General features: G+C 38.8%; 1 protein-coding gene across 4 annotated transcripts in view; it reads left to right on the top strand.

Moving 5' to 3' along the window:
* Window positions 1-227: 227 nt before the first annotated feature.
* The window catches only part of LOC126412243 (methyl-CpG-binding domain protein 3), a 45,190-nt gene continuing 20,465 nt past the window's right edge, over window positions 228-24,952 (top strand). Inside the window, exons 1-3 of one of the 4 annotated variants that reach the window (XM_050081737.1) lie at window positions 228-522; window positions 1,655-1,807; window positions 8,388-8,529. In XM_050081737.1, coding sequence (XP_049937694.1) covers window positions 377-522; window positions 1,655-1,807; window positions 8,388-8,529 — 441 coding nt within the window. In that variant the 5' untranslated portion in view covers window positions 228-376. Of the gene's footprint in view, window positions 523-1,654; window positions 1,808-8,384; window positions 8,530-24,952 lie in introns of all 4 variants that reach the window. The other 3 variants (XM_050081735.1, XM_050081739.1, XM_050081738.1) reach the window with 3 other exon arrangements.

The raw sequence follows: 24,952 nt of genomic DNA, 5'->3' as shown, positions 1-24,952 counted from the left end.
ATTAATAACTTACGTTATAAAGTTTGCTTTGGCCATTAATTTCACCGTTCGTAACTGGGCTACGCGAAATGATGTGACGTGACGGACAGCGTGAACTGTGAATACATCCCGACGTGACGGTGACGGAACGTGACCATCAGTGTGAATCGGCTTTCGAGACGATATGACAATGCTCGTTTGATGCTGATAATCGATTTTTATATCGATAAAACGTTGTCTTCGATGCACCCAAACTGGTAAACAAACGACGCACGGGTGAATATGCGGTGGGTGCTTGTCAGAATTCGATAATAGTGTTTGAAAGTTTACTACATTTTTGGAGGTGTTTGTGCGTCACTTATAAATACATTAAATAGATAATGTGACACGGAGCTCAATGCAGGACGTGATTGGTGATACGAGAACAATGGCTCTTGAGAAAAGGAAATATGAGTGCAGTGCTTTACCTAAGGGATGGCAGCGAGAAGAAGTAATCAGAAAGTCCGGCCTATCTGCCGGAAAAGTCGACGTTTATTATTATAGGTGAGAAAGAAGTTGTGTATCATAAGCAGTTGATTTAAACCATTAAGCTATTCTTTGCTACTCAGTAGACGTTTATATGCATACTACACAGCCCCAAGTTTTTTAGGGTTATTCAATAAATTGCTGTTTGTGTTAATCTTTTTTACTACTCTCAGTGTAAATCTTCCTTTTGCCGGCAATACCTTTTTCGAAGTATAATTGCCTCTCATGGTACGTGACATTTCCTTCCATTATGAAATTTCAGTTTAATTTTCTGACAGTTTCTTAAGCAAAAATTTTAAACCTGACCAAAGAGAGTCGTATCCTGGGTATGTTGAAAATAAGTTTTGGCATTCATTGCAATTGCGCGAGAATTATTGCAGTATCAATTATTTTGTGTTACAAAGGCTTGTGTTGTTTTGAAATAAATAATTAACAACTTTTATAGCTTGTAGGGTTGTATAGAGAGAGCAGTTTATTATATATCTTTGTTAAGTCCACGTGAATCAACTTGCTTTTCGAAGATTTAAAATTTTAAGCAAATGCTAGTCTTGTGACTGTTGCTTTCCATTACATAACCGTTTTCATTAGTTTTCTTTGTGGTCACAATATATATCACCTTGTTTCCTGAACCTCACTGTGTGGGATGAATTTGAATTTATTGTAAATAAATGCGTCACCTTCACATTTTTTTTTTTTAAGAGTAAAATGTTTAATTCACTCGTTTCTCTTCCTCGCTCGATAGATTAATATTATGCATTTTCTGACTCAGGCAGCATGTATCAAGGACAGTACTGCTGCAAATGCCTGTCGATAAATTAATTTACTTTTATTAGATAAGGGTATTAAAATTCGTACATAATTTGGAGTATCTGTTCTTTTTTGCCACCAGCATTTGGAGATTGTTTTTATTGCTCATAACCTATTGTTCAGTATAAATAATACAAATCATAATTTTAGTATGTGGTGGCACTGTTTGACAATGTTGCAGTATGGAGCAGTATACTACCCTGCTGAAATCATGCAGTGTGGTGTGCAATTGCATGGCATTTCTCTGTGTAAATGCCCTCTCAATTTAACTAAATTTTAAATTAAATATGAGTGAGGTAAGAACAAGATAGGCCGCGACTGAGCAGCTGTTTTCCAATTCCAGCCCAAATGGGAAGAAGTTTCGCAGCAAACCACAACTGGCTCGATACCTGGGCGACGCTCTAGACCTCGCCACGTTCGATTTCCGGTCTGGCAAAATCAATTCCCTGCTTCTCCGAAAAAACAAGAAGCAGAGGGGAACTCAGTTTGATTACAGGTAGGCTTAAGCCTACAGACTTGCACTTTATACCTCACTGAGAGGGCTGCGGGTGGCAATTGACTGTCTGTAGTCACTGAATTGGCTCCATACTAATTTATGTTTATTAACAATATCCAGGATAGTTTGTGTGGTATATGAGATAAGATCATGTGTTCATGTTTTCTACTTGCTTTTCGTGTACACTGTTGTGGAATCTGTTGTAAAATGTGACCCAATTACTTTCAAACAAATTGTGTTGATAATAAAATGGTTTGTTTTGCATGAGTACTGTGATTATTTCCATAGTTTTGCTACACTTTGTTGGTGGTGTTCATGTGTTGTGCTTTAAAACTGGCTTTACTCTGTTTTACTAACTTTAAAACAGTAAATTATGTTGGTTAAATTTCTCTCCTCTTTCCAACCCACCCAAGAGAATCTGTAAATCCACTGCCTTGTATACATTTAGCATACAAATTTAAATATGTTTTGTGTCTGATTAAGTTGGTTGGTAACTCAGCAGCTTTTGCACCTCCTCCTTCCACTTTTACTTATATCAAAAAATTATGCTGCAACTCTGTCTACACTGATCAGCAAAACTGAAGATTGCTGTACCTCCTGTCTGTCTGGACCCATGATGTCGCCAAGATGGTGGCCACCCCTATTTCAACTGTATACAGTATGGCAATCATGGCATCACTGATTACGTGGTGAACAGACATAAATAATTGAATAAATATGTAACTGTAAATATACAATGAAACTAATGGCATAACCACAAGAATGTTTTTTTTTTTGGGCAGGGACAATTTAAATGTACAACAAACCTAATTATGAAGTGATAAATTTTTAGTTTCTCATCCTCAAATAACATTCACAAAATGTTAAAGACTATTATTAGTTGGTTTTATTAAATTGAAAAACAACTGAAGACAACACCCCTCCTCAATACAACGATTTTTACATTTAACAGTAACAAAAATGAAAGTAAACCCAATAAGCTTCTGAAAGTGATGAATCTAGGAACTGGTAAGCCTTTGGTAAAGATATGTGCAATCTGGTCCTCCAAACGTACATGCTCAGCAGTGATGATGATGTGGAGGTGAAACTAATCCACAGGGTCGTATTTAACGTTGATGTGCCTCAACTGATGATGTTCCCATTTTTCAGGAACTATATACAGGACTGATTATCATTGAATGTACAAATTGGTAGCTGAAGTGGAATTTGAATATCGTCTTTGAGCCAGAGTAATTCAGCAGCAGATGTTGCTGAAACTACGTATTCTGCCTCTGTAGAAGACAAAGCAGCACTAGTCTGTCTCTTTGTTGCCCAACGGACAGTATTTCCAAATATTTGTAACAGATAACCAGAGGTAGATCTTATGTCTTCCTTTTTGTTTCAGTTTGCATCAACATAGGCCAGTAGAGGCTTCTTGATTTCCCTTTCGATGATGTAGTTTCATATTGATGGCTCCTTTGATATAGCTCAAAACTCTTCTCAAGCATCTCCAGAGTTCTTTCAATGGATTGTTTTGGTACCTGCTTAAGAAATTAACCACAGCATGCAAATCGGTCCTTGTTTGCTATCATTACACACATCTTGCATGTTGAATCATTGTAGCAAACTCTTCAAATATGACATTTGGCTCATATACATTTCTTCTTTGTTCCATGAAATCTCGATTCCCAAGTATGATTGTGACTCTCCTAGTTCCTCCATTTAAACTACTACTTTTAAGTTAAAAATTTTTTCTTGGATGGTTGGTTGCTTGATTTGGTGGAGGGAACCAAACAGTGTGGTCTGTCCATCAGTTCCATCAGATTAGGGAAGGATGGGGATGGAAATCAGCCGTGTCCTGTCAAAGGAAAGCGATTTTGGGAAATCATAGGAAACCTAGATCAGGATAGCCGGATGTGAGTTTGAACTGTCATCCTTCCAAATGTGAGTCCAGTGTGCTAACCACTACACCACCTCATTTAGTAAATTTCACTCTGTCCATTATCTTTCTGTGATTTCCTGCCATCAGACTGTCATCAGCACATAGAGCACAATGTAAATGACAACTTCCTTTAAATAAAGTAGTAAAGACATTATCTGCTTCTGACTGAGTGACTCTTATAGAAATAAGAAACATATGAATAGAATGATTCCATGCTAATGGTTCTGGCTTTAAGCTATATAAATACTACTGTAACATGCAAACCAACCCAGTTGCATCTTTCAGTTCTTCAGGAATAACCATGTATATTTGCTCCATGGCTAATCCTTGAAGAAAAGCATTGGCAACATCAAATTGTTCCAGAACCAGTCCTTGTTAAATTGTAATAACTAGCATTATTCTGACAATTGCAAGTCAGATCACTGATGCATATGTTTCCTCATTGTCAAATCCTTTTGTCTGTGAACATCCTTTAGCCACAAGTCTAGCCTTGTGTCTTAAGATATTTCCTTCTTCAATTTGAATTCCCACTTACTGCTGATGACCTGTCCAGGGGATAATTTAACAAATATCCAAGTCTTGTTTTCCTTTATAGAGTCAGTTTCATCCAGTATAGCTTTATAATAGTATTCCTTATCTTCATGACTTGCAGTTTCCCTCTAGCTTTTCGGTACACCATCAACAAATGATTCAGCATTCAGTGCAAGAACATTACAGCCATCTAGGTGTTTAGGAGGGTTCCCCTTCCTGGTAGAATGTCGAACAGCTTCATTTTCAGTTTCCTCTTCATCACTGGTCAGTTCTGGTATGAGAACTCTTTTGTGACCTCCATCATTTGATTTAACATTGTCTTTGGTGAGTTCTCCTCCATTATTGTCCTTTTGCTGCTTCTATGATGATTTCTGTACAGATTCTGGTCTCCAGTCCTCAATTGGTATATGTTCAAAGTCAAATCTGCAATTGTAGAAAACAGTGTTGCTTCCTGTGACTTATTTTTTTCCTCCCTATGGATACCAAAGTCTCTAGCTATTAGGAAAGCAGCCAGTGAAGGAGCACTTCAAAGATTTGCAATTGAATTTCTCTGTTCTAAATTCCTTTGGTATATGTAGATAAGCAATATGTCCAAATGCTCTCAGCTTATTCAAGTTAGGTTTCTCATTGTACCACAAAGCTTCAGGAACCTTTCCTTTCAAAGCCGCAGTAGGACTTAGTAGGTATACAGCCGTACAGACAGCTTCTGACAAGAACATCTCACTTAATTTACATTGAAGTATCAAACAGTGAGCTCTCTCAGTAAGAGTGTTGTTCATTCGCTCTAAGAGCTCATTTTGCCAAGGAATGTATCGGATTGTGAACCGAAACTGTATTCCTTGTTCTTCAGAAAATTGCTAAAAGTCATTCAATATTCATTCAAGACTATTGTCGCACCACAGTCTGCTGATCTTCAAGTTGAAATTAGTTGCAGCCATGGCGTGAAACATGTTCAGATATAGCAAGTTACCTCCGACGTCAATTCCAATGTGTAGTCCACTGTCAAATGAGTAAAGTCATCGATGAACATGAGTACATACTTCTGATCGTCAAACGATTCTAGTGAGATTGGCCGCTGTCGATCACCTCAAGAGATCTGGTGGCACATTTCCTAGTGTGATTGTATAATAGCTGTGATTGTTTTCCTTCGACACAATCTGAGCATCGTTCTGTGGGGATCGTTGAAGGGTCCAGTTCCATTCTGTCAATGTGTGACTGTAGGTGTTTAATGCTATCATACCTCAAATGGCCTAATGTGCGGTGCCACAGTTTCACCTTAGTTTCAGTTGAAGCAGCTGACAAGGCTTTACATTGCAAAAAATTTAAAACATATAGCTGAGATTCATTCCTATTTGCAGTAGCAATGATTTCTTTTCCCTTTTTAATTTAACCTTGAGCTTTTTCAAATGTGATACAAAAACCATTCATTTCCAATTTTCTAACTGACAGGAAACTATAATTAAGACTAGGCACAGATAAAACATCGTTGATCGTTATATGAATTTCCCCTCCTTTTACAACACTGGTGACTTTAATGTCTCCTTTTACTTTAGCCTCATGACAAATGCCTGATTTAGCTACTTTAACTTCAATTGGTTGTTCCAGTTTCTTTAAATTAGTGAGAGGTATCTTACTGCTAATCAACTATTCCAGAGTCCAAGAACCAACTTATGTTGTTCACTGATTTATCTTCACTTGATGCTGCAAAGCAAAAACCATCTTCCTCTTTGACATTAGCCACGACCACTGAATTACTGGTTTCTGAATTCTTGTTTGGTGACTTAACTCTGCAGTTGGCCCTTTTGTGACCAGGCTTTCCACAGTGATGACAAACAAAGTTGAATGAGTTCCCTGAAGTTCATTGCTGACTTCTTGTTTTACTGGCGTCTGATGAATCTTTTTTTCTGATACCATTGAGTCTAAAAGGCTGTAGGAGGTGCTGTATCTTCACTGTTGTTTTTACTGATGACTCCTGCTTTGACTCTTCATCCAGTAGGCCATTTTTCACAAAACTCAGCATCAAGTCTTTCATTGAGAACGTTTTGATTCCAGTGATCACTATGTTGTATTTTGCAAGCATTGTTAAAAGTAGATGGCATACAATGACGATTTCTTCAAAAGTAGCCCCAGTTGAATGTAAATCTCAAATCAGTATATCAAACTTAAGAAATGATTAACTAGCATATCATTTGCCACATTAAATTTTGTATTTAACAACTGTTTTCTCAATGGAAGTTGACTAGCAATTCCTTTTATCTCAAGCTTATTGCACAGAGATGTCCATAAATCGAAAGTGTTAATCTTATCTTTTGCATATTCCAAGTGAATGTCGGTGATGCATTGAATAAGATGAGACTTACATTTCTGATCTTGTTTAGCCAGTTCAGCCAATCATGTTTCCTTTGTGACATACTGCGTGTTCACCTGTCCATCTACAAATTCCACCTTTTTCAGATAATTCACTTGCACAGGTGGTAAAAGTTCCAGTTCCTCAAGCAGAGTTTCCACCCTGAATTTCCAATTGTTGAAATTTGTTCCATTGAATAAAGGAATACAATATTTTTCAACTTTGCTTACCACCTCAAAAAAAAAGCTTTGTGAGGATCCACTTGTGGCCAGGTATTTTGTTACAAATTCCATTTTGAAACAAACCTTGGCTCATGACCTATTAGATTTTTGGTTTCTCACCCCCAATAATATTCACAACATGTCAAACACTGTTATTAATTGATTTTATTAAACTTAAAAAAAACCAAAGACAACTGAACACAAAATAACAATGGCAGGAAATATGCTTTTTATCTTTGAAATTATTTTACATAAATCACAAATATAATCATTGAAATCACACTCAGTGTGAAGACTGCCAAAACAAATACTAACACAAAAATTAAACATACAAAGCCTTCAGCAATTAACGCAACCTACGTACCCCGATACCACACACAACTTCATGACGTGGTATCTAGCCCTTCACTTAATCTATATAGCTAGAGTGAAGTTAGCAGTACCATAAAACCAAAACTCATTGATACAACTAATATCTAAAACCTAACTTTACCAAAAAAAAAAACTCCACAGTATTTACCAATCAGAATCCAACAAAATTAACAACAAACAAAGCAACCCAAAAATTCATAAAAAAACTGCATGAATACCAATTTCAGTATACGAGAAACATGCATGTAATACAATAAAACCATAAAAATGTACTTACCAAGTCACAGCCAGCCAACACACAAATTTAGCAATCTAGTGATAAGAAAAATAATTTCATCAACACAGTCTCTCGAGAGGCCAGCCAACATATGAACCAGAAATTGTGGATAAAATGCCATATGTTGTCCCACTGACAAGACCACAAGTCTTGGTCCCTGATCTGAGCAACTTTGCTCAATCTGATGCCTTCTCCACAAATGTAACACTTCACATACTTGCCAACTAAACCAAATAACTGTAGGAATTTAAGCACAGTCAGTATGTTGCCCCCTATTTAGGTACTAGTAAACTTCTTAGTTATATCCAAAATAAACAAAAATATGAAACATAAAATTAAATCTCAAACCATAAACAACACTGCAGTAATAATTACAAACCTGAAAAGTACCCACAACTGCCAAAATCCAAATAACTCACTCAAAGAATGCCACAAACTCTTCCAATATTATTCTCTCAGGCAGCACTCTGACCCAGTGAATCACTAACATCTCTTACAAACAATTTAGAAAGCTAAGCATCCCACATGAGAGTGCCACCACTTAATTCAACATGCCCTCTACAGTCACAATCCATTTCGAATAGACTGCGCCCCTTTGATGTCATACGATGCAGTTACGTCATGGGTCAAAGCAGATGGGTGGTTCCGCAAACTTTGGTTGATGCTGGAGCCTGATGTGAACCTGTGATCTCTGTGATTAACAAACACCATTGTTCCTTGACACTACCATAAAAAGAATTGTCAGATGTTACAATATATTATTTTCAAATATTTATGCAACATTTTGAATTAATTTTAAAATGTACATGCTAGATTTGATGCATTAAAACTATACTTTCATTCAGTTGGACACTATATAAGAAGCTGTTTCCAGGAGTATCTGCTACTTATATAGAATTTTATTGCAGCAGGGGTGTCCGCAATGATGCCTCTCTAGTACCTCCAATCAGGCAGACAGCATCAATTTTCAAACAGCCTGTGACTGTGCACAAGATGCAAGAAGGCAAAGTGAAAACAGATTTCAAGCATGGTCCACAGGAGAAGCCAAAGCAGGTTGATACATTAACTTTATGGAAGCATATTTTGTAATTGGACTTTGTTGCATCAGAAAAAGTTATATTTCAATAGTGGCTAGACTTACAGTGTATGAGACTTCATTTATTTTTTTATGTGTAAAATACCAGTCCCCAACACTTATTAATAAATCTAAGAAGGCATAACATATATGTAATGTAGGGGAGTTATGATTATTATATTGGATAACTAAAACAAGCAGAAAGATAAAAAATCCACTCACCAACCGGTGGCAGAACACACACATAAAAGAAAGTCATAATTAGGCAAGATTTCATTGCCTGTGGCTCCTTCTTCATGCAGAAGGGTTGAAGGGGAAGGAAGCGACATGTAGGAGAAGGACTGGAAAAGTTTAGGGAAAGGGGTGGATCTCAGGAAAGTCACCCGAACTGCAGGTCAGGGGAGACATATTGGATGGGATGAGAAGGAAAGACACTTTTGGAGACTGCATTGGACGAGATTTGAAAACCTGAGAGCTTAAAGGTGGGAGGCAGGGTAAGATGCAAGACAGAGATTACTGCTTAAACATTGTGCATGAGTTAATAGCAGTGAAAAGCTAAGTGTATTGTACATAACAGGTGGAAGGGAGATGATAAAAAATTGATGGGCAAGACAATGAAAGATTTAGAATACTAAAACTGAGTGAAGAAAAGAGTAGTTACTGTGAAGAAATGTAAATTACGGCCAAGAGGGTGGCGAGAGCCAAGGACATGTTTTAGCTTTGGTTCCCACATACCACGACTTGAAAAACTGGTGTCTGAGGGAAGAATCCAGATGGCACATGTGGTGAAACAGGTACCGAGGTAACGATTGTCATATGGTAGAACATGCTCCGAGTCCATATAGACTATGATGAGGCTGGCCTGTTAAAATTCCTGGAATCTCTGAATACCTTCTCCCAATTAAATTTCACATGGCCCTATTCCAAATCCTGTGCCACTTTCCTTAATGTTGATATTGTCCTCACCAAAGGCGAGCTACACTATTCTGTCCACATAAAAACCTACTAACAACCAACAGTACTTACATTTTGACGGTTGCCATCCTTTCCATGTCAAACATTCCCTCCCATACAGTCTTGGCATTAAAGACAAACATATTTGTTTGGATGCAGACTCTTTACTGCAATAAACCACCATTCTCACCTCAACCTTCACTTGACGTAATTACCCCACCAGCCTAGTTCAAAAGCAGATTTCCCAGGCATCACATCCTATTACTGCTGAACTCTTCTAAAAACGACTTCAGGGCACACCACTGGTCACTCAGTATTATCCTAGTCTGGAATGTATTAATTAGTTACTTTGACAAAGCCATGACTACCTAGAACCATCCCCTGAAATGAGATGCATTCTGTCTGAGATTTTACCCACCCCAGCTACAACAGCTTTTCATCGCCCTCCCAATATCCACAATATTCTTGTCAGATCCTACGCACATTCTACACACATCTCCCTACACTATGGCTCCTACCCCTGTGACCGTCACTGCTGCAAGACTTGCCCTGTGCACCATCTTACCACCACCTATACCAACCCTGTAACTGGCAAAACACCTACTATCAAATGGAGGGCCACCTGTGAAATGACACGTCATCTACATCTACATGACTACTCTGCAATTCACATTTAAGTGCTTAGCAGAGGGTTCATCGAACCACACTCATACTGTCTCTACCATTCCACTCCCGAACAGTGCGCGGGAAAAACGAACACCTAAACCTTTCTGTTTGAGCTCTGATTTCTCTTATTTTATTTTGATGATCATTCCTACCTATGTAGGTTGGGCTCAACAAAATATTTTCGCATTCGGAAGAGAAAATTGGTGACTGAAATTTCGTAAATAAATCTCGTCGCGACGAAAAACGTCTTTGCTTTAATGACTTCCATCCCAACTTGTGTATCATATCTGCCACACTCTCTCCCCTATCATGTGATAATACAAAACGAGCTGCCCTTTTTTGCACCCTTTCGATGTCCTCCATCAATCCCACCTGGTAAGGATCCCACACCGCGCAGCAAATATTCTAACGGAGGACGAACGAGTGTAGTGGAAGCTATCTCTTTAGTGGACTTGTTGCATCTTCTAAGTGTCGTGCCAATGAAACGCAACCTTTGGCTTGCCTTCCCCACAATATTATCTATGTGGTCTTTTCAACTGAAGTTGTTCGTAATTTTAACACCCAGGTACTTAGTTGAATTGACAGCCTTGAGAATTGTACTATTTATCGAGTAATCGAATTCCAGCGGATTTCTTTCGGAACTCATGTGGATCACCTCACACTTTTCGTTATTTAGTGTCAACTGCCACCTGCCACACCATACAGCAATCTTTTCTAAATCGCTTTGCAACTTATACTGGTCTTTGGATGACCTTACTAGACTGTAAATTACAGCATCATCTGCGAACAACCTAAGAGAACTGCTCAGATTGTCATCCAGGTCATTTATATAGATCAGAAACAGCAGAGGTCCAAGGACGCTTCCCTGGTAAACACCTGATATCACTTCAATTTTACTCGATGATTTGCCGTCTATTACTACGAACTGCGACCTTCCTGACAGGAAATCACGAATCCAGTCGCACAACTGAGACGATACCCCATAGGCCCGCAGCTTGATTAGAAGTCGCTTGTGAGGAACGGTGTCAAAAGCTTTCCGGAAATCTAGAAATACGGAATCAACTTGAGATCCCCTGTCGATAGTGGCCATTACTTCGTGCGAATAAAGAGCTTGCTGCGTTGCACAAGAACGATGTTTTCTGAAACCATGCTGATTACGTATCAATAGATCATTCCCTTTGAGGTGATTCATAATGCTTGAATACAGTATATGCTCCAAAACCCTACTGCAAACCGACGTCAATGATATAGGTCTGTAGTTCGATGGATTACTCCTACTACCCTTCTTAAACACTGGTGCGACCTGCGCAATTTTCCAATCTGTAGGTACAGATCTATCGGTGAGCGAGTGGTTGTATATGATTGCTAAGTAGAGAGCTATTGTATCAGCGTAATCTGAAAGGAATCTAATCAGTATACAATCTGGACCTGAAGACTTTCCCGTATCAAGTGATTTGAGTTGCTTCTCAACCCCTAAGGTATCTACTTCTAAGAAACTCATGCTGGCAGCTGTTCGTGTTTCAAATTCTGGAATATTCCATTCGTCTTCCCTGGTGAAGGAATTTCGGAAAACTGCATTCAATAACTCCGCTTTAGCGGCACAGTCGTCGATAACAGTACCATCGGCACTGCGCAGAGAAGATATTGACTGTGTCTTGCCGCTTGTGTACTTTACATACGAGCAGAATTTCTTCGGATTTTCTACCAAATTTCGAGACAATGTTTCATTGTGGAACCTATTAAAGGCATCTCGCATTGAAGTTCGTGCCAAATTTCGCGTGTCTGTAAATTTTAGCCAATCTTCGGGATTTCGCGTTCTTCTGAACTTCGCATACTTTTTCCGTTGCCTCTGCAACAACGTTTGGACCTGTTTTGTGTACCATGGGGGATCAATTCCATCTCTTACCAATTTATGAGGTATGAATCTCTCAATTGCTGTTGCTACTACATCTCGTCTACATTTGCATAGTCAGTTCGGAAGGAATGGAGATTGTCTCTTAGGAAGGCTTCTAGTGACACTTTATCCGCTTTTTTAAATAAAATTATTTTGCATTTGTTTCTGGTGGATTTGGAAGAAATGGCATTGAGCCTAGCTACAACGACCTTGTGATCGCTAATCCCTGTATCAGTCATGATGCTCTCTATTAGCTCTGGATTGTTTGTGGCTAAGAGGTCAAGTGTGTTTTCAATTCGTGTGGGTTTGTGGACTAACTGCTCGAAATAATTTTCAGAGAAAACATTTAGGACAATCTCGGAAGATGTTTTCCGCCTACCACTGGTTTTGAACAAGTATTTTTGCCAACATATCGAGGGAAGGTTGAAGTCCCCACCAACTATAACCGTATGAGTGGGGTATTTATTTGTTACGAGACTCAAATTTTCTCTGAACTGTTCAGCAACTATATCACCGGAATCTGGGGGCCAGTAGAAGGAGCCAATTATTAACTTAGTTCGGCTGTTAAGTATAACCTCCACCCATACCAATTCGCACGGAGTATCTACTTCGACTTCACTACAAGATAAACCACTACTGACAGACACAAACACTCCACCACCAATTCTGCCTAATCTATCTTTTCTGAACACCGTCTGAGACTTCGTAAAAATTTCTGCAGAACTTATTTCAGGCTTTAGCCAGCTTTCTGTGCCTATAACGATTTCAGCTTCTGTGCTTTCTATTAGCGCTTGAAGCTCAGGGACTTTCCCAGCACAACTACAACAATTTACAACTACAATTCCGACTGTTCCTTGATCTAAGCACGTCCTGTATTTGCCATGCACTCTTTGAGATTGCAGCCCACTCCGTATTTTCCCGAGGCCTTCTAACCTAAAAAAACTGCCCAGTCCATGCCACACAGCCTCCGCTACCCGTGTAGCCGCCAGCTGAGTGTAGTAACATATACCAGCTGTTATGTAAATACTGTTTGGCCTTTTATATTGGCATGACTACCACCATATTATCAATTAGGATGAATGGACATAAGCATATGGTGTATACTGGCAACACACAATATCCTGTTGCAGAGCATGCTGCACAACATGACAATGTGATCTCTGTGCCTGTTTCACCATATGTGCCATGTGGATTCTTCCCCCAGACACCAGTTTCTCAGAACTCCATGGGTGGGAGCTAGTGCTATAACATGTTCTTGGCTCTCGCCACCCACCTGGCCTTAATTTACATTAATTTCTTCCGTCTCAGCATTTCTTCACACTTACTACTCTTTTCTTCACTATGTTTTAGTCTTCTACACCTTTCATTATTTTACGCTTCTATTTTTGACCACACCCACCCCCTCTCCCACCTCTGTTATATACCATGCACTTAGCTTTTCACTGTTATTAACTCACGCATGATTTTTAAGCAGTAATCTCTGTCTTACATATGAGCCTGTCGTCCACCTTTAAGCTCTCAGGTTTTCAAATCTTATACAATGCAGTCTCCAACAATCAGTCTTTCCTTCTTATCCTGTCTGGTAAGTCTCCCCTGACCCATGGTTCTGGGTAACTTTCCCGAAATCTACCCCTTTTCCTAGACCTCTCCAGTCCTTTTCCTTCATGCCTCTTCCTTCCCCTTCAACCCTCTTGCCTGTATAAGAAGCCACAGGCTCCGAAAGCTTGCCTAATTATAACTTTATTTTATGTGTGTGTTCTGCCACTGACTGGTGAATAAATTTGTGATCCATCCAATTAAATTATTTTGCCAAAAATTGATTGTTTTTGTTATTATAAAATGAGCAGAAAGATGTATATGTTCAGAAAACTGGGTAAAAAATCAGTATGTTTCAGCACAGGGCTCAAGTTTAAAAGAATAGTTGACCATGCACTGTACTCCATGGTATGCAGTCACTGTAAAGAAACTTCTGAAAAAAACAGACTACTGTATAATAGCTGTAAAACATTGCATAGGACTATTGGCAAAGAGACGCTGGATGAAATACACATGGCTGTCAGGAGAGCAAGTGTGAAGCCTTCAGTGATTACCGTAGCAGAATATTGTTAAATGATCTTTCACAAAATCCAGAGAATTTTTTTTTCGTATGTAGTGGCTGTTATTGGCACTGCAGTGAGTGTCCAGTCCCAAGCGAATGGACAGAAACTGAAACCGAGGGAAGCGAAGCAAAAGCTGGAATGCTTAACACCATTTTCAAATGTTATTTCACAAAAGGAAAGCCCAGGAGAATGTCCCCAATTTAATTCTTGTATCACTGAAAAGATGAGAGAGAAAAGTATTAGTGTCAGCGTTGTTGAGAAACAGCTGAAATTGTTAAAATTAAACAAAGCTCCAGAGCCTGATGGAATCCCTATCAGAGTCAATACTGGATTTGCAGTTGAGTTGGCCCCTCTTCTAACTAGTTGAAGTGATCCACAAAACTGCTGTCCAGTATTCTAGATATTGATTTGTTGTAGAATCTTAGAACATATTCTGAGCCTAAACGTAATGAGGTATCTCAGACAGAGGAACCTCTTTCATGCCAACCAGCATGGATTCAAAAACATAAGTCATGTTAATGACATACTGAGATCTTTCGATCAAGGCAGTCAGGTAGATGCAGTATTTCTTGATTTCCAAAAAGCATTTGACTCAGTACCACATCTGTGCTTTTGTCAAAAGTGCAAACATATGGTGTATCAAGTGAAATTTGTAACTGGATTGAGGATTTTTTGGTAGGGAAGTTACATTTGTGTGTTGGGACCTTTGCTGTACATGTTATATATTAATGACGTTGCGGACAGTATTAATAGCAACCTCAGACGTTTTGTAGATGATGCACCTATCTAGAATGAAGTACAGCAGAATCCCACTAATCTGAACCCCGGTAATCTGAATGTTCAGTTAATCTGAACATGAAAAATGTTAGTTTAAGTATGGGAAACTGTGCAGTAAACTGCTTGTACATACACACTATTTTAATTTACACAATACATTAAACATGTATTAGAAAAATTGACAAGAAAACCTTAGGTTTAAACAATGCATAACAATGAAAGAAATGCTGTCAAACTTACTAAAATACAGCAGACATTTTATCCCTACTTTTTTAGATGACAAAAACTCAGTCGTTGTGTTTTGGTGTAATGAAGACAGTCTGTTATATGATGCATAATTGTGCCATCGTCTCATAAACATCAAATCAGCAGGTGTAGCAGTGGGCTGTTGCTCCAAATAACGTAGTGTGAGGTCAAGGGCTTCTGCTGCATCACTGTATGGCACCAGCTCTCCTTTGTCACTTTCAGGCTGTCACTTCCGTCACAGCAGTCCACTTCTTCCTCGTCTGGAGTCACAGCAGCAATTAAATCAGCATCAGTAAGGTTCTCCACACATGCCCCATCCGCTGCCATTCACTTATCTAAGTCTCCTTCACTAGCTTCTTCATATTTAGGGGTTGTCTGTATCATTTGTAGTAGATTTTTCTGTTCATTTTCAACTAGGTTGTCCTGAAATTCAAGAGATGTCCACAGTTATCTCCATGATTTTCTCAGCATATTTTATGAAATATTCTGCCATGTCTCAGCGGCCCAATCACATTGGTCTTTTTTATTTTGTCCACTAAAGGAATGCTATCATCTTGAATCAGCGTTCTTAAAAATTGTTTTCTATAAATCAGTTTTAATGTTTGTAGTACGCCCTGGTCCATTGGCTGTAGAAGTTGTGTAGCTTTCAGCGGAAGAAATTTTGCCACAATTTCTCCATCACATAATTCCTCAGTGCTGGGGTGAGATAGCACGTTATCAATGAAAAGGGTTGCGTGGGGAGACAAATGATTTTCCTTAGAAAACCATCGAACAGAGGGGACAAACTGGCCGTAAAACCATTCTTTGAACAGGTTACCACCCATCTATGCTTTTTTCTGATTGCAATAATATGTGGTTGGGGACTTCATGTTGCAGTTTTTAAAAGCTCTTGTCCTAAGAGATTTGCCGATCAGCATTAAAGGCAGCTTGTGATTACCAGCAGCATTGCTGCACGCTAATAAAGTCACACGATCTTTGCACATTTTAAAACCAGGAGCATGGTCTTCTGCTTTTGGTGCCAGGCTTTTTGTTGGCAATGCCCTAAAATTAAGGCCAGTCTCGTCAGCGTTATAAATTTGTTGGGGAGAATACTTTCCTATTCTTATCATTTTTCAAACTCACTCAAATATTCCTTTGCTGCATCATGGTCAGAAGAAAGCTTCTCTTCAGTAATTGTTAGTTAACGGATTCCATGACGTTTTTTGAATCTGTCCAACCAACCCGTACTCACACTAAAAGACTCATCACCATTCATTAGCTTGTTCAGGTAAACAGCCTTCTCCTAAACCAGTGCTCCACTCAGAGGAGTTCACGTTTGTCTTTATTGCATAAACCAAAGGAAAAGAGCATCATCCACTTAATCGTACTGGGACTGTTTCAGAGTCTGCTGAATTTTGAGTGTTTTTCCTGAAGAGGTTGCACAGGACTGTTCAAGCTTCACTTGGTTCTTCTTCGAATCACAAATGATTACTTTGCCAACACCCAGTTCTGTTGCCAGTTTAGATACATTCTCACAATTGTCTATCCACTTCAAAGCATTCAGTTTTCCTTTGAGAGTTAACATTGTATGTTTCTGTTTACTCATGACGAAAATATGTACACCACTACACCCGAATGAATGCAATACAACTTTTACACGTGCCAGCGATTGATAACTAACATAACCAAGCACTCTGCGAGCCAGCTGGCAGTGCACTGACCTCGGACACTACAAAGGTCTCAATAATGCACAACAACATGGGCAGGGAATGAGAGTGAGCCATTGTTCCCATTTGTTACCATGGTGTACCTACTTATCTGATTTGTATACTTCATTGTAGTAACTTGTCACCATAATTTTGGCTAGTCCAAACAAATCAGTAATCCGAACAGGTCCAGTCCCAATTAGTTCGGATTAACGGGACTGTACTGTACTGCCAAAAAGAAGCTGCATAAATATTTAGTCAGATCTTGATAGGATTTCAAAGTGGTGCAAAGATTGGCAACTCACTTTAACTGTTCATGAACTTACAATTGTGCATTTCACAAAACAAAACAAAAAATGTAGTATCCTATAATATCAATGAGTCGTAGATGGAGTCGCCAACTCTTACAATTAGCTGGATGTAACACTTTATAGGGATAAGAAATGGAATGTTCACATAGGTTCAGTCATGGGTTAAGTATGTGGTACACTTCTGGTTATCAGTATGATATTGGGAGATTCAATCAGTCTATAAAGGAGACTGCTTATAAATCACTCGTGTGACCCACTCTGGAATACTGCTCAAGTGTGTGGGATCCTTACCTAATAGGGCTAACAGGGGTATTGAACTATACAGAGAGGGGAAGCACAAATGGCCACAGGATTGTTTGTCTGAGAGAGATATTGAAGGAACTGAAGTGGCAGACTGTTCAAGATAGACGTAAACTGTTCTGAGAAAGTTTACTAGCAAAGTTTCAAAGACTGGCTATAAATTAGAACTCAAGGAATATACAACAACCCCCTATTTATCGCTCACAAAGGGATTGTTAGGCCGAAATAAGAATAATTGCGGCAAGAACAGAAGCATTCAGACACTCAGTCTTCCTGCATTCCATATGTGAATTGATTGGGAAGAAACTGTAATAACTGGTACAATGGGAATGATCCTCTGCCATGAATGTCACAGTGGTTTGCCAAGTATAGATGTAGATGCAGATGGATGGACATGGCCATAACTTCTTCACCAAAGTTTTGGACAGAAAAAAAGAGTACAATTTTATATAAGGGGCATTCAAAAAGAAATGAGCCGGAGGCATAATACAGAAACCAGTACCTGTATGTTAGAAGTATTGACTCTAGCTGTTGAGACATTTGTCCCACTGTGACACAAGGCGGTGAATGGCTGTATCATAAAATTCCCGGGGCTGTGATGTTAACCAGTTCCGCACATACAGCTGGACGTCCTCGTCCAAGGTGAATCGTTTGCCCCATCAGAGCCTTTTTAAGAGGACCAAAAATGGCGTAATCGCAGGGAGAGAGGTCTGGACTGTATGGAAGGTGACTAAGAACCTCCCACTTGAATTTCTGCAGGAGTGCCGCGACTGTGTTGGCTGTATGAGGCTTTGCATTGTCGTGAAGCAGAATAACCCCATGGGTGAGATTGCTTGGTTGTTATGATTTGATCACTTGGTGAAGGGTGGTCAAGGTTTGCGAGTAATGCTGGGCATTCACTGTTGTCCCGTGCTGCAGGAAGTGAATCAGAAGGGGGCCATCTTGGTCAGAGAAGAATGTCAGCATAACTTTGTTGTTTTGGTTCTGATTCAAAGTGACGACACCATGACTCATTTCCAGCCACCAGTCGTGCCAGGAACGCATTCCCTTCCCGAGTAAAGCGCTGCAGATGAGCTAGACAGTGGGTCATTCAACATACTTCTGGGTGTGGTTGAAGATTGTGGGGCACACATTGGGCACACACTTGGCACTTGTGCAGTCATTCCTTCACGATGGTGTGAACACTTCCGGTACCCAATCTGACCACGGCAGCTATGGCTTTCACTGTCACTCAGCAGTGCTAGGTAATGAGTGCATCCACGAGCTGGACGATGTCATCGGTAATGCCGTGTGGTGCTCCAGACTGTGCATCATCGGCTAATGATACCCGTCCTTCCCTGAAGTGCTTGTGCCACACCTTGATCCTTGCAAGGGACATATAGTGTTCGCCGATGAATGTCCGTTCCTCCTCCTCCTCCTCCTTCTACTATCAGAAAATGAACAACACCTCTTTGCTCCTCTGTTAACGCTTCCATGTCACTGTTTGCAATGCAACCGGCAGCATTGGACGATTGATGCATGCTGCTGCTAGCTCTGTATAGTCACATAACGTGCATGTGTTCCCCCTAGCGATGGGCTGTGAACTTCCGCGCTCTGGTCAGAACCACACGTTGTTACACTCGCCACAATATGACCCTCCTGTCACCGGTTTGCGCATTCCAGACTCTGGCTCATTTCTTTTTTAACACCTCTTATAGTTGCTGATTACTGGAAAATGTAAAGAAGGTCTGTGGTGAAATTCAGGTTTTGAGAAGTTAATTCTCAATCTATTTGCCAATTAGTGCCCATAACTGTAAGAAACATTTTGCAATTCTAATACAGAATCTGTGAAATACTGTAGTTTTATAATTAATTACCCTATCCATAGTTTTCATCGAATCTATAAAGTAATTTTGCATGAGTGTTGTTTTAGCATACTGAGCAAGGTGGCACTGCGGTTAGTACACTGGACATGCTTTCGGAAGGTCAACAATTCAGTTCCACCTCTGACAATCCAAATTTAGGTTTACCATGATTTCCCCAAATCACTCCAGGCAAATGCCAGGTTGGTTCCTATGAAAGGGTGCAGCTGATTTCCTTCTCCATCTTTGACACAATCTGAACTTGTGCTCCATCTCTAGTGACCTTGTTGTCGACAAGATGTTAAGCTATGATCGTCCTTCCACACATTAATGTCAGTAACATTTTCAAGACGGTGGTTGTAGTAATTTCTGACTTCTAAGAAACAAGCTGGCTACATCTTCACAGCACTCTTTGTGCTACCAAGTTGACTTTATATGAACTTGGATAGCCATGTGAACCAAGAATTTCTTGGGCATCAGATTCTCTGTGTGATTGGCTGTTGTGTTTTAGGTAGCTTATCCTGTTAAACTGAACTGTACACAAACATCAGCTCTCATAGTATTGAGCTGTTTATTCAGATACAATAGTTTACCTCCAAGCAACTATTCCAACTGTTAGTGAAAAATAAAGTGATTTGGTTTGCTTTAGATTTCGTATTTACAAACATTAAATGCAGATATCTGTAGAGGAAGCTCGAAAACTATAAATTCTCATACTTTGTCTTTTGAGTCAGTTTGTGAGGTGTCCTCAGGGTAGTAAATTTGGTACCCACACCTGAAATGTTGTAAATTCATATAGAAATGATTTACTACAATAACTGAGATCTTTGTGGAGTATCTCAACAGGTTTCAGTTTCTAGAATGCCAAAATTTTGAAAAATATTGCCTGTAGATAGATTAGTTTTCAGATGTTTGTGGAATTCTGACTATAACATTCCCTGTTGAAAATGTCTGAGCTTGTATCTCCTTAGTAGATTGTTACAACTACTCTATAAATTGAATTAGGACTTGCCTGAGGAGGAAACAAAAATTACATAGATTAATCCTCCTGGGCTGCTGACACATAAAACAGTTCTGAAATAAGCTCTCACATCCATCAATTTTGAAAGCAATAATGTAGGAAAAGGCAGATTGCTACTTACCATAAAGAAGACATGTCAAGTTGCAGGTAGGTACAATTAAATGACACTCAAACATAGTTTTTGTGATGCAGGCCATGGCCAAAAGCTATATGTAAGTGTCTTTTAATTGTACCTCTCAGCAACGTGATGCGTCTTCTTTACAGTAAATAGCAATCTGTCTTTTTCCACATTGTTGATATTGCTACCTGAAGTTTCCATTGTTTGATTTAATTTTGAAACCATTGAGACATTTAGAGACCCTGTCAGCATCTGCTTAGGGAAAAATAATGCATCCATAAATGCACAATATGATGCTCAAACTAGTTCACTAGCTTCTAATGCAAGTGTAGAAGTCATAAGGTTTTCAAGTTCAAAACATGCTCAAGAACAAATTTTCCAGTTACAAAAGCACTGTACAAAATATACTGCATGCCAGAGAACAGGTGGCACATGATGCATGTTAAAGAACATCTGGCTGGTGCTAGCCAACTTTTTCTCACTTGTGGCTGTATTCTCACCATCCAGACAAATGCAGCTACAAGGTCACTCTGTTCTGTTGAAAACTATTCTATCCTTCATAAACACGAAAGAAAGAAAAAAATGCTGTTTTGCTTCATGTTTGTAGTGTGTTGTATTTTTAAGAGCCCATAACAGGAAGAGGTGAGCTTCAATCACCTTATTGTTTTTGAGGGTGCAAGTACTGCACTAACTGATCCATTTAGTGTTCATAATTTGCTACAGTTCATATTTAAGAATATTTTATGTTTTTCATCCAATGCATTTTTTGTAAAAATTTAATCTTTATACTTCAGAAGAACCAGTACAGTTTAATTCATTTCTTTTGAGTCAGAGTAATTTTATTGTCCTCATATGGTCATGGGTATACAGTAGTGTAGCTGCTGCTTCATGTCTGCTGGTTATTAGAGTTCTGCAAGTGTTGACAGATGTGAAAATTATCGAACTATCAGTTTAATAAGTCATGGCTGTAAAATACTAACATGAATTCTTTACAAACGAATGGAAAAAATGGTAGAAGCTGACCTTGGGGAAGATCAGTTTGGATTGCGTAGAAAACAATGAACATGCGAGGCAATGCTGACCCTACGACTTATCTTAGAAGATAGGTTAAGGGAAGGCAAACCTACGTTTCTAGCATTTGTAGATGTAGGAAAAGCTTTTGACAATGTTGACTTGGAATACTCTCTTGCAAATCCTGAAGGTGGCAGGGGCAAAATACAGATAGTGAAAGGCTATTTACAATGTGTACAGAAACCAGATGGCAGTTATAAGAGCCAGAGGGCATGAAAGGGAAGCAGTGGTTGAGATCCCTGATGTTATTCAATCTGTATATTGAGCAAGCAGTAAAGAAAACAAAAGAAAAATTTGGAGTAGGAATAAAAATCCATGGAGAGGAAATAAAAACTTTGAGGTTTGCCGACAACATTGTAATTCTGTAAGATACAGCAAAGGATGTGGAAGAGCAGCTGAATGGAATGGACAGTGTCTTGAAAGGAGTATGTAAGATGAACATCAACAAAAGCAAAATGAGGATAATGGAATTTAATAGAATTATATCAGGTGATGCCGAGGGAATTAGATTAGGAAATGAGATACTTAGAGCATTAAATGAGTTTTACTATTTGGGGAGTAAAATAACTGATGATGGTCGAAATAGAGAGGATATGAAATGTAGGCTGGCGATGGCAAAAAGGAAAGTGTTTTTGAAGAAGAGAAATCAGTTAACATTGAGTATAGTGTTATGTCGGGAAGTCTTTTCAGAAAGTATTTGTATGGAGTGTAGCTATGTGTGGAAGTGAAACATGGACGATAAACAGTGAAGACAAGAAGAGAAGCTTTTGAAATGTGGTGCTACAGAAGACTGCTGAAGATTAGATGTGTAGGTCACGTAACTAATTTGGAGGTACTGAATAGATGTGGCACAACTAGGCTAGAAGAAGGGATCAATTGGCAGGGCATGTTCTGAGGCATCAAGGGATCACCAATTCAGTATTGGTGGGAATCATGGAGGGTAAAATCGTAGAGAGAGACCAAGGAATGAATACACTAAGCAGATTCAGAAGGATGTAGGCTGCAGTAGTTATTTGGAGATGAAGAGACTTTCACAGGATAGAGTAGCATGGAGAGCCGCATCACACCAATCTCTGAACTGAAAATAATAACAACAACAACATATTGGTAAGATTGCACTTGACTTCACAGCCATTCTTGTGTTCTAGTCATTTTCGTATTGCAAGTTGGATGGGATGCCTACAAGCTTCAACGTTCTGACTAGTCATTTCCCTAAATGTATACATAGAACACAATTTTAAAACATAGAAAAAGTTGATTTAAGTCTCTATTTATTTATTGTTTTATGTTTCCAGGAAAGATTAGGTCCATCTGTCCCTCCTTTCAGCTAATCACACATTATGCAAATGTTGCACTACTTTCAGATGGACACAAATGATATAATAGTTCATACATCTAACGTGGAATCCAACACATAGAGAGAACTATAATATAGATATTAGAAATGAAAAGTAGAACAACAAAGGCAAATTACAAGGAGGTAGATTTAACTGTGAACACTGGCAGCAGTGAATGTGGAAAAAGGGGAGGAAGGAAAAGATGAGTGTGATCAGGGTTGATAAAAACCCATGTATTTACTGTAAATGCTATATCTAATTAATTACCTGAAATAAACTCTGAAAAATATGTGGCAAACACTTGAAACTATAGTGATTTAAATCATGTTATAAAAATTAATTGTTTACAATGTTTTTTTTGAGAGTGATAGAGCTCAAATCATGGCACAGTGCACAATTCTGGGTTTACAGTAAAAATGTTGCATCTGTATGATGTGTCTCTTCTTTGCTGGTTTGTTGCACACGGCACACATCTCCTTAGTGCTATCTTCTGGTTTTTGTTGCTAAATTTGCTTATGGGAAGTGTCTACCAGTAAATTGGTGACAGTCATTGTTTGTGTTCAGTGGCACTGTGGTGGTAATTAGTTAGGAGTTCATCTATCAGTTTCACTCTCAACTCTAAATGGTCCTTCTTGTCTCCATTCTGGCAGTACAGTATGTAAGTATTTAGAACAGCCACATTTAACAAATGCTTAAAAACTTTTTGTATCAAACTGTACTCTGCTTTCTTTCCACAAGGAAGGATTCCAGTAACTGGTCTTTCAGGTCCACTCCTGCCCATGTTCTGGTTGTAGTCAAAAATATAGAGCGATATCTGGGTCACTTGCACTTCTCCCCCTTTTCCTCTACTTTGCACATCTTATCGTTGATTCACCATGCTTTGTTGTTAGCATTGTAACTTCCCTTTTATCCTTACATTTCAGAGCCACCAATTTCCCCTTTTGTGCACTGGTCTTCTTTCATTTCTGTAATTTCATATTTACTATATGTGACATTCCTTTACTACAATTTCTAATTATTCCTACTGCATGAGTATTCCTGTACACAAGTCTTTTGGATAGGTCAGGACTTGAGTAGTAATTGTCCATATACACACACCTACCTGCATCTAACAAGTTTTCACACAAATTTAACACCACCTTTGTCAACAGAAGATCATTATCTTTTGTTATTTCACAGTTAAGATCAATATCTCTTCCAGTGTACAAAATAAAGTTCCCTGAATAACTGTTCTTGTCTCACAGTTCGGAAATTTCATACTAAAGTGTTTTGCTTTCAAAGGTTTATAGTGCTTCCACAAGAGTCTCCCTTTCCACAGTAACAAGGATTTGTCAACACTTACGTTATTTTGTGGCTCATAAGCTCTCTGAAATCTTGCTTTCAAATGATTTATCAGAGGCATAATTTTACAAATGTTTTTACAGCCGTGTACATTGTAGATATTCTCTGTTGTCAGCAAAATGTAAGAAGCTTGTCAAGAGATGAAATCTTTCTTCACTCATAACATTAGGGAGGAAGGGCATTTCTAGCATGTTCTGTCTGACAAAATAAATTTTAACTGATCTTTTAGACACTATCCCCATCCATAAAAATGGGGCTAAAAGAACTCTGACTTCATCATCTTTGGTTTGAAACCACTTTACAAATTGCGATTTCATCAGATAAAATATTTTTTTCATGTTCATTGTGTAAAAAACCTTGTGTATATTTATTTGTTCCTTTGTCAATCATTTCTATTATTTCATTGTCAAAGAACAATTCAAAGGAAGCTAATGGCCCTGCATTACCAGGAATTTAAAGTTTCAGCCTACCTTCAGCAGTGCTCAATATAAATGCAGTTGGTGCTGAAATATTGTCATGTCCTTCCAGTTAGATGAGACTGCATTCTGCTCTGTTAATTAGTCATCTAAAGAATTATCAGACTCATTGTCCTCATTATCACTCTTCATCAAAAGTCATAGAACTTCAGCTTCATTCAGTCCTGCCATTGTGCACAGTCTACAATAAATTAGCACGCACACAAAGACAAAAAACATTCATAACCCACACGAGTAACAAATGCAAACTCTGTCAGCATGTAG

This window comes from Schistocerca serialis, chromosome 7, assembly GCF_023864345.2.
Source record: "Schistocerca serialis cubense isolate TAMUIC-IGC-003099 chromosome 7, iqSchSeri2.2, whole genome shotgun sequence".
Lineage (NCBI taxonomy): Eukaryota > Metazoa > Arthropoda > Insecta > Orthoptera > Acrididae > Schistocerca > Schistocerca serialis.
This window is presented reverse-complemented; position numbering and strand designations above follow the sequence as displayed.